The sequence below is a fragment of the Ictidomys tridecemlineatus genome, chromosome 13 (genome assembly GCF_052094955.1).
Source record: "Ictidomys tridecemlineatus isolate mIctTri1 chromosome 13, mIctTri1.hap1, whole genome shotgun sequence".
NCBI classification, from domain to species: domain Eukaryota; kingdom Metazoa; phylum Chordata; class Mammalia; order Rodentia; family Sciuridae; genus Ictidomys; species Ictidomys tridecemlineatus.
The window spans coordinates 45978101-45988679 of record NC_135489.1 but is presented as its reverse complement, the minus strand read 5'-3'; the positions used below and the strand labels follow the sequence as shown (position 1 = coordinate 45988679).

The 10579-nt window shown below is 44.0% G+C and overlaps 1 protein-coding gene across 2 annotated transcripts in view; it reads right to left on the bottom strand.

The window, feature by feature from the left end:
* Npc1 (NPC intracellular cholesterol transporter 1) overlaps nt 1-10579 on the bottom strand; it is a 49023-nt gene that overhangs the window by 1095 nt on the left and 37349 nt on the right. For both annotated transcript variants that reach the window (XM_040274356.2, XM_005329038.3), the window contains exons 14-24: nt 10041-10155; nt 8252-8379; nt 8004-8144; nt 7045-7134; nt 6465-6655; nt 5984-6099; nt 5228-5357; nt 3541-3741; nt 2366-2597; nt 1292-1405; nt 244-406 (exon numbers count right to left, since the gene is read on the bottom strand). In XM_040274356.2, coding sequence (XP_040130290.2) covers nt 244-406; nt 1292-1405; nt 2366-2597; nt 3541-3741; nt 5228-5357; nt 5984-6099; nt 6465-6655; nt 7045-7134; nt 8004-8144; nt 8252-8379; nt 10041-10155 — 1621 coding nt within the window. The remainder of the gene's footprint in view (nt 1-243; nt 407-1291; nt 1406-2365; nt 2598-3540; nt 3742-5227; nt 5358-5983; nt 6100-6464; nt 6656-7044; nt 7135-8003; nt 8145-8251; nt 8380-10040; nt 10156-10579) is intronic.

Genomic DNA, 10579 nt, shown 5'->3' with positions numbered 1-10579 from the left:
CAGTGGGAGGGCATCCTGGCCTGCTATCATGCAAATTAATTCAAAGATCAGACTTTAGCTTTTGTTAAGCAGACAAATAAAAAAAAAAATGTTCACAATTTACTAATGAAATAGTTTGGATATTCCTGAATCCCTGGACAGAACTTTTTTCCTTTAAAAAGAATTTCTACTTAGTAATATCTATCAGATGACCAACCATAGTACAAGTTCAAATACTATAAAACAGTGCTTAAGAAGTCTTACCTATATAACTAAGTAAGACAGGGAGAAATATTAGTCCATGAGTGGCTCCCAGTAAGACCATAGCTAAATACATCCTGAAGTAAAATATCTGGAAAATCTGGGATTTGGCAAAGGCCAACACCACAATTCCTCCGAATTTTGTAAGTGTGATTCCGCTGAATACCTAAAAGAAGAGACAGTGTTACAAACTCTTTTTATCAACTTTTAACTGAACACTTCATAATACAAAGATGTCTTAGAATTCAATATCCAAAGAAATGTGAGACAGTTTTGAGAGGTACTGGGAAGTAGCATTATTGTCTACCTAAATTTTAGTCTTTACTCTTTTTAAAAAATTTTTGTACTGGGGATTAAACCCAGGGGAACTTAAGCACTGAGCCACATCTCTATCCCTTTTATTTTTTATTTTGAGGCAGTTGCATAGGGCCTCACTAATTTGCTCACACTTGCCATCCCCTTGCCTCAGCCTCCAAAGTGGTTGGCATGCATCTGGCAATCTTTATTCTTTAATTGATATTATAAATTGATAAACTAGAGTTGGACTAAGACTCTGCAGACACCCACTACAGGCTGCTGGCTTGGTTCTGGGACGAGGCAGCTCTTGCTGGTCAACACACCATGCTGGCTTCCTGCGCTCTCAAATCTTTCTTAATATGCTTGAGCTATCCTGCTACCTAAAAAGGAGTCATACAAACATGACTGTAAAGAATTTCAGGTCTGTACAATACACAGCTATTTCATGAATTGCCTGACAACTTACAGGAGCTACTTAGTACCTGTAAGGTCCAGTAAAAGATCGAAATAGTTTTTTTTTTTTTTAAATTTTTATTAGTTGTTGATGGACCTTTATTTTATTTATATTTATATGTGGTGCTGAGAATCAAACCCAGTACCTCACACATGCTGGTCAAGCTCTCTACCACTGAGCCACAACTCCAGCCCAGAAAACAGCTTTACCCACTGAATTTTAAAGTTTCTTCTCAGAAAGTCATCGAGCATGCACCCCATCCTGCCACTCCTGCTGTGTACACCCACAGAGTATACTCACAGAACTGCCCATGAGAGCGAGCGCCTCTTCAGCACGGTCCACGCGGCTTCCTTTTGCACTCACTGTGAATGCTCTTGTTACGTGGCTGCAGAACTCCACGGAAATGCCACAGCTCTAGAATAAAGTACTTACATGAGAATGGCTCTTTTCTAGTTGAAAATCCTGAGCCACCTCCCCTTCCCTAAAATGGGGGTTTGCCAGGGGACCTGGGTGCTGGAGGACCCCCCTTTCTAAAAAAAATATTTATTTTATAGTTGTAGTTGGACACAATACCTTCATTTTAATGTGGTGCTAAGGACCTTGCATGTGCTAGGCCAGTGCTCTACCACTGAGCCACAACCTCAGCGCCCTCTCAAGCAGCCCTTTTGACTACAAAGTTCCCATCACACCTACCTAAATGGTGGCAGGAAACCTTGGAACCCTCTAAGCACCACCCAGTGCACCAGTTTTCTACAGCATGTTTGCTCTGTTAGGGGAAGTTGCTGGAACCTCTCAAGGTTGGCCCCACTACACCCCACTGAGCAAGCACACTGTCTTCTTGTAATTAGGCCCCACTACCACTCTGAAAGGGTTACTATCTGAAAATACTGATACAGTTTCTATCTTCCATTAATACCTTCCTGAATGCTCACTTCTTCAAGATTTTATTAAAAAGCACCTGGCAACTATATGGGATGCCCTGTTGGGAAGACAAGGACAATTTTCTGTAAAGTAAATATCTTGCTGTCATCAGGCTACATGCTTTTGCAGTGCCTTCGGATAATAAAAGCAGAATACCCATGCCAGACGGTGGGGTCACATTGCCATTGGCACAGATGTCATGAACCACACTATTTACTATAGCTGCAAAGGGATTAGAGGAAACAATGGGAGGGAACAGATTACCTTTAATGTGTTTCTGCTCCTGGCTTCTGCCTCTCTGTGCCCTGTCCTGATTCCTCCCACCTCTCCTTAAGCACCAAGAGTAAGAGGCAGACTTGCTATTTTACTCCATATAGGGTTATATGAAATTCAGGAAACCATTCATGTGAGTGACGGGAGCTAGGGACAAAATGAGAGTGGACGAGGACTCACCATCACCAGGTTGACTAAGGACACTGCGTTCAGACTGATGCCCCACAGCCACATCACGCCAAACATGTTGACCAGGATCATGGCGATGGTGACACACATGATGACTGCAGACCACAGTTCACAGCCCAGAACAATCACGGTCACCAGAAAGATGGACCCCAGGGACACACCAAGGTTAAAGATGGTGTCATCAATGATGGTCAGGTACTGTTCGTAGAAGACGTAGAACACACTGGGGAGGAAGGGGGACATTCCGTTACAGCTTACACTCACTCCTGGGAGCCCCACCCTGGACCACTGTCACTCCTGCAAAGCTGGGACACTTGGAGACACCCTTGCAGAACACCTCCCTCGTTTCTGCACCACTCATGTACAGTAATTCATCTGGATCTGATGGCCACTGACACCCAAAGAAGGGCCTCATGTTTTGTTCTATATAAGGTTTTTTTAAATATTTATTTTTTAGCTTTAGGTAGACACAATATCTTTATTTTATTTTTATGTGGTGCTGAGGATAGAACCCAGTGCCTCACGCATGCCTGGCGAGTGTGTTACTACTTGAGCCATATCCCCAGCCCCCTGTATAAAGTTTTTGATTCAAAGCCCAAACTATATTACCTTACAGCTATTGACAAAAAGCATTCCATAGTATTTTCAGAAAAAAAGGTCCAGATCTGACCTGGGAACTACCTCAGGCTATTTTTACCCCTAAAAGTTAATCAGTGCTTCCCAGGAATTAGGACATACATTTTTAAGGACTTCTTCCCCAGGGATCATGGTGGTGGTTTAAAAAAAAAAGCTACTTGTTTCTTTTACCATTCTCTATTTCCCCAATTCAGTATTTAATATATAATACATTCCTTGGCAGGAAAAAATAATAAATAAACCATTCAAATGAAAAGTCCATTTAAAAGCACCGAGAAATCCCAGTCAGGAATACCCAACAGCTGCTCTCTAGGTGCGCCAGGGCAGCCCTTCCCTGAGGCAGCACCCCTGCCTGGGGTCTCGTTGGGGCTGTGAGGCAGCATGAACCAAGTGCAGTTTGTAGTTCTCAGAGGCTCAAGGTTCTAGTTCCAAGATGGAGCAAGTATCAGAATCCAAGCTGAAGACCAGCATCCCCCTAAGAGACAGACCCTTCTCCAGGAAACCCTTCTTTATAAAAATCCGCATTTTACCTGTATGGGAACACCCGGTAATTACTGCCCTTCGTGCTCATGGTTTCAGTGATGTTACTGGCCACAAGTCGGGCTTTTTTCATAGCATCAATAAAGTCAGCGGAGGTCTGCAGCACGGTGTGGTAGGTCATGAAGTATGTGGCTCCAATGCCAGTATTATTGCCAAGGATGTTAACCGCTGAGCTGTAAGCTGCATGTCCCCTGGGAAAGAGTGGGTGTCAGAGAGGCCAGCCTTGCAAACTGGGCAGAATCTGAGCACTCCAGGCTAAGTGACCAGGCTCAGAAGCCAGACACAGTTGTACAGTTTGCAGATGAAAAAGGTGTCCTGATGAGGGGGTGCAGAAGCTCTGGCTTGTTCTCGCCCAGACCGGCTTTTCTTTATTGCTGTGGTTTCTCTGGTGCTTGGTAGCTATTATTTTTCTATCTGATTCTGCTCTTAAACAAACATGCTCTGATACGGAGTTTACTTAGTGCTGCTGTGTAACAGGAGGCAGGGAAGGGCCAAGACCTGGACTCGACCTCGGCCTGCTGCATTTGGTCCTGAAACCCTGGCAAGGTTCCCTCACCCAAGCTTTAGCCTCCCGCTTGGCATCACCAGCTCCAGCGCCACAGGCTGCAGGCCGGATGGGCAGTTCTGCACAGCGGGTGCCCCCGGCTGCCTTTGTTACAACTGAGCTCATCTCAGCTGGTATTATGTAGGCCAAAGCACTCAGGAACCAAGCTGCAAGACTCATTTCTCTTTTATTTTTTAGGGACAGTCTTCCTGTGGGACCTAGTACAGGTTTTAAAACACAGACACGATACATACGATTAACTGATGTGACTCAAGTAAAAAAATGGATCCTTATGAAAAAACAAGTATGTTCAGTTAAACTCACATACATGTGGATGCTCGTCTTCCAACCCACAAAAATTTCCAAATCAACCCCCAATCTTCTTCACTATTTCCAAGTCAGATATCCTGCACTGTGGGCAACTGGCTGGATGTGGAGCGAGAAAGTCCACAGGCTCCTCTACAGCCAGGATGGCAGGGAGCACGGTGGGGCTCATGGTAGGGCTAACCGAATCTAAACCATTGTTTTTTGTGATACTAGGGATCGAACCCAGGGGCATTCTACCACTGGGCTATGTTCTAGCATTTAATTTTTTTTTTTTTTTTTTTTTTTAATTTTAAGACAGGGTCTCACTAAGTTGCCAAGGTTGGCCTTGAACTTGGGATCCTGCTGTTATAGTCTCCCATGTCCCTGGGATCATGATTATGTACCACGAAACCTTGATCTGGGATAGCATTACCAAAGCAAAGACATGGTCCCTACACCCATTGGCACAAGTGGACAAACCAAGTTCATTCACACTCTGAAATACTGGCATGTCTACCCTCTCCCTCCAGTCCCCTCATAATGTGCACGGAACCAGCACCTATCTGTACATCTAATGGGACAGGACCCAGACAGCCGCGTAAGAAACAAATTCCAAGCCAGGAGGAAATCTGCTGAAAACAGACTTTTTTTTTGTTTTTTTAAAAGGTGTCTTAAATTTCTTTACTGCCCCAGGATTGGGACAGGATGGCTGAGGGTGGAGAAGATGCCCTTTCCCACCGACTGTCTTAACCCAGCCCTCCCTTAGTTCTCCATTACAAATTAAAGCTGCAGCAGACGCTTATCTGACCTGGCTCAGCAGCACTTACCCTTTGCCACACTTGGGGTTAGGGTTATCAGAGAGAAACATGGGCAGGAATTTCATGAAGTCTCCACCCTGAGGTCTCTGTTTGCCCTCCGGAGTCAGAGGCCTGCAGCGGACGCAGGAAGGGTCAACCACTGGCAGAAACAGAGGGGGAACCAACTGTTAGAAGAAGGGGCCTGCAGATTTTTTTTTAAAAATTAGAGACTGAATGATTTTCCTGAATCTTTCCCTTTATCCAAAAGCTTCAGTCACAAGTGACTTTCATTGTTTAATACATTTAATACACAGCTTCATCTTAGGTGGACAATACAGCAGCATTTCCTGTCCTAGTAGGTTTCCTGCTTCATGGATGACAACATCGAGTGGTATTATGAGAGCCAGGAACTTCCAGTTCCCATTAAGAAAATTCCAAGACAACCTCAATACTTAAAAACCATCAGGCAACAGTGACAAACCAAGGCAAACATGCCTCTGAGAAGCCAGGGCCAGTGGCCACTCAAAAAAGGCAGAATGAGAACCCTCAACAGGGAACCAGTTCCCTGGAGTGACCTTGTTTGGCCTGCAGCCCCATGGAGGGCTCAGAGAGAAACACGTGGCATGATTCAGAGCTAGTGACAGAGGAGAGGGACAAAGACAAAGGGAATGAATCCCGGAGCTGGCACAGAAACGGGCACACGCTGAGGCAAAATGCAAATGATTTGTAAGTAATGTTAAAATTTTTCAGCAAAAAGGAAAGATCTGGAGAAGGAGGAGAAAATACCTGAAGCGTTGCAGAACTGGTCAGTGATATTGTAGACTCTACAGCAAGTAGACTGTGGCTTAACCCAATCAAAATAATCGTCAATCCAGGACGAGGGAGCAAAGCCTATCCGGGTGCTGGAGAAAGAGGAGGAAAAAAACCAAAAACCAAAAAACAAAAAACTGTTAACTTGCTGCACAGGGAGGAGTCTTTAAATTCAGTACTTTTCCTTAAAACTTAATATCATTTCATTGCTTTATACTGCTATCAGTCAAAAGACAAACTACATTATAACAGTCAAAAAAAACTTTCAAAGGACCAGGTGCAAATTAGTTCTTTGAAAGGTTTTGCTTAGGTTAAATTAGACTTAACATGTTTTTGACTAAAAACAACTTTTTCAAGAAAGTCTATTTTCAGTGAGAAATTTCAGGCCCAAGCTGACTAGCTGGGAGCCCCTTCCTACTGCTTCTGCTGAGGCACATGAGGAGCAGGTGGTACTGACTAGTTGTCCAACTGAGCTGCGTTAAATATCTGCTGCACCAAGGAATCGTTGTCACAGCCCATGCCGCCGCACACCATGTTCTGCCCCTGTAGGGATGCATAGTTGTGCCCTTCCTCCAGGACAAAGTACACAGGTGGACCCGAGTGCAGGTACTGACCAAGGGATTTGAAGTAATCTATGACGTAAGAGTCCTGAAAGAAAGACCAAAGAAGGGGAGAGAAAGTATGAATGATCTGATGGTAACTAAGTGAGGTGATGGTCACTGAGAATTCAGAGGGCACCAGCAGGCCCAGACGCCTCCAGCCTGGATTCGTGGTTCTCTTCCTTGGGTTCAAGGGTGCTCTTTCTGCCAGTCCCAATCAGATCAGACCTCCATTCAATGGCCGTGTCCAAAGAGCCCAGAAGGTGAAGGTGGCCCACAGGGACACAGCCTGGTGGCAGTTCTTATATCATGTGATCAACTGTCACCATCGCCTGCTGCCTTTGCACAGAGAAGCAGGCATAACACCCACGTTCATTTACCGAAAACTTTACTCATCACCAGTTAAAGTAAAAAAATAATAATAAGAAAACATCTTACATCTGGCATTGAAAGAGACTGATCCAATCCAATTTCTACTTTGTTCAGGACGGCGATACTAAATGACAGGACACCCACAAAGACAGCAATCTGGAATGAAAGTGAATTATAAGATGGCAACTGTTATAATATAACAATGAGTTGAAGAAGAGAAATAAAATCAGTCTCTCTCTCCTTCACACACACAAAGCAGGACTTTTCTTTTTCTTTTTTTTTTCAGTGCTGTGAATCCCAGTGGTAGTACATGCAAGGGCTCTACCACTGAGCTACACTTCAAAGCAGGACTTTTCTAAAATCCAGGAATAATTCCAATTTTAGCCTAGTTCCCAACTGATACTAAATGTTCAAAAAATGTTAATATCACTATTGCTTTTTGCAGTTATGGGAAACTACCTTGTGTTCTTTTAGTAGAGAATGGTTACTATCTAGCAATGAGAGGGCGCACCAATGAGGGGTCTGGACAGTGATAGGACAGTTCTAAATCCTGACTACCGTGAAGATCATGGGACCCTGCACAATGTGATAATATCTCAAAACTACACACACATTGTGTCAATATCAAATTCCTGGTTCTGGGGTGCAGGTGTAGCTCCATGGTAGTGCATTTGTTTAGTATGTCCTTCTCAGCACCACACACACACACACAAACACATGTCCTGGTTCTGATGTTGTCCTATAATTATGCAAAATGTACCACTGGGGAAAACTGGGTCCAGGAAACCTGGGTCCCATCTGTACTACCTTTGCAACAGTCTATGAGTTTATAATTATTTAAAAATTAAAAAATTGACAACTCTATTGCTTATTGGGACTGACAAAACCTTGCTAGAAAAGGATTTTACTATTTATACATGTTAAAGCTGCCAGAAATCTGCCTCTTGGGTGGTGTGAGTTCTTCGAAGGCATGAGACACATCTGTCTTGTGGGGAAGAAAGAGAAACCACAGAGGGGGTGCATACCACGATGGGTCGCATCCAGTCCTTCAGCAGAAGTGGAGAGTAGGAGTTTTTGAAGAAGCGAAACAGGCAGCTTTCTGAGGCCTGGACGCTGCTTCCATCTTCAGCACCTTTCACACAGCAGAGGATGTCCAGCCGATTTTTCTGAGGGAACAAAGAAGAGCAAAGGTCACAGAAAATACTCTCCTGTGGTTCCTTCATCTAGATTTCAAACACATATTAAACGGACTGTAGCCCTGGTACCAACTTACCTCTTGACGTTGAATGTCTAATCCCAAGAGACTCACGAAACAGGTAATCTGAAGTAGGAAGTCAATGAAGACGGCCAATCCCGCAAACAGAGAGAAAGTGTGGACGGCCGGCATCATCGACAGGGCTCCTACAGGGACAGGAATAGTTCTGCGTCACTCCACTCGCTGCACAGGAGTCTGTGCAAGTCACACTCATGTGGACACAAGAACACAAGGGGCCACATAGGCCTGACCCTTAAGAAGGTAGGCCCCGAAGTCTGCATGGCTGCCACATGGAAACTGGGAGAGGAACGGGGTCTAAGAGCTCAGAGCTTTTCCAAATGATGTCAGCACCAGACCAGCTGGGGAGTACACTCCGGGTCCCAGGCCCTATCCTGCTTAATCAAGACACAATTGCGTACTTCAACTCCAACTCTAATATATTTCACAGGTTTTCAGGCAAATTCATGCGTGTTACAATTTGAGAACCATGAAAAATAAGGCTATTTCTCGGAGTAACCTATATGTCTCACTCTGAGAAAGGGACTGTATTTTCCACCTGCTATTGTTTCAACAATGCTCGCCTCCCTGTGAAGTTACAGTAAAAGAGAGTTTACAACCAAACGAGGGTGTTCCAAGTCAAAGGTACCAGGGTAAGACTCAAAGATAAACTGGCAGCCCCTGGCCAGATGTATACTGCTTGGCCCACACTTCAGTGGTCCATTTTAGGATTTTAAAAATATTTCTTAATAAGTAGTCAGTATTTGGGCTAGGGGCACAGCCCTAAGGAAGAGCATTTATCTAGCCTGTACAAGGCCCGAGGTTCAATCTCCAGCAATGGAGAAAAAAAAAAAAGTGGTATTTAATAATGAGATAGTTTTAACATAAAAATCTAGATTAACAGTTTTGGAAAAAAAAAAAAAGAAAAATCAGATCTTACAATCCTGGGCTGGCCACATGTCACTACCTCTTTAGGAGGGATATATGCACTCAAGGTGCCACAGCTTCCTCCCAAACTATCTCCCCAAGATCACTCCAACCTTGAGGCACAGTCTCAGCTGCTAATATCCTTATCCTTGCACGGGTTTTCTAATGATGAAAGTAAAAAGAACTTTTTCTTCTGCACCTGTGTCCGTCAAAAGGAACAACAAAGGCCACAGGTTTCAAAAGCATTCAGCTTTGTGGAAATGAGACTAACATGGTGACAGCATTTCTGTGTTCAAAGACTACCATCATTGAAGATCCTACAGTGTCCCTGCTGAAGGTGACCTTGGGACCATGCAGGCACTATGGTCTGTGACCCACAGACAGTATCTTCTCTGGGCTGATGGCTTCTAATCCACCCTCTTCTATTGAGGACAACTGCTTTTCTCCTCATTCACTACAGAGATGCAGCCGGCAGCCTGACCCGTGAGTCTACTTGGCGATGTCTCCATAGAAAAGAAGTATAGAAGGGCTGATTTTTAGTTCCAGCTTATCTCAGCTCCTCGAACTGAAGAAAGATGCATAAACCCTTAGGGGAGGCTGCCTCCCCAGTGTGAGTGGTGTGAACAGGGGAGGAAGACTTCTACCCAAACACAGCCAGAACATCCTGCAGGCCAATGCCTCTCATAGGAAAGAAGGCACTTCCAAACTGATACCCAAGACACTGTCACCAATTGTTCTTATTCTCCACTCAGTGATAACTTTCCAATTATGGAATAAAAATGACAAAAGGAAGAGCAGGAAGGTGCACAAATCCAAGTACCCAGCTCTTTCTATTCTCAGGCTCAGCAAACTATAGGACTGGTACAATTTAAAGCATAATTACCAAAGAAAAACGCTGAAGTCTCGCAAAAGGATGACAGGAACATACTAGGAGCCACTTCTCCTAGGACCCTGCCCAGTTGTTGATCCAGGGTTTCCCCTTGAAGACGTTCATCTCTCTTAAAAAAAAAAAAAAAAAAAATTAAGGATGTAACATTAAAATTTCTCAATAAAATTGCCACCTCTTTGCTTCTTTGTGTTAATTTGATAATATAAAATTATTAGTAGATGATTAGCAGTATAGCTAACCCTATAAACTTCTCAGGTTGAAGCAGAGTATTTCTGAACCACTTCCCAGATACTAGGTGAGAAACCCAAGGAAAAACTGAATCTGTTATCACAAGAATACAGGAACATAGGCTGCAGGTGGCTGGACCATTAAATGATGCTTCTATGCCACTGACTCTCCACTCTGGCGGGGCTTCAGGATGACTGACTGGACCACTTTCTACATCAGCGGGCTGTATGTTGACTTTGGGTCTTTTTAGTGGTGCTTAGAACAAAACTCTCGTTCTTCTACACTATGCTGAGAATTATTTTAAT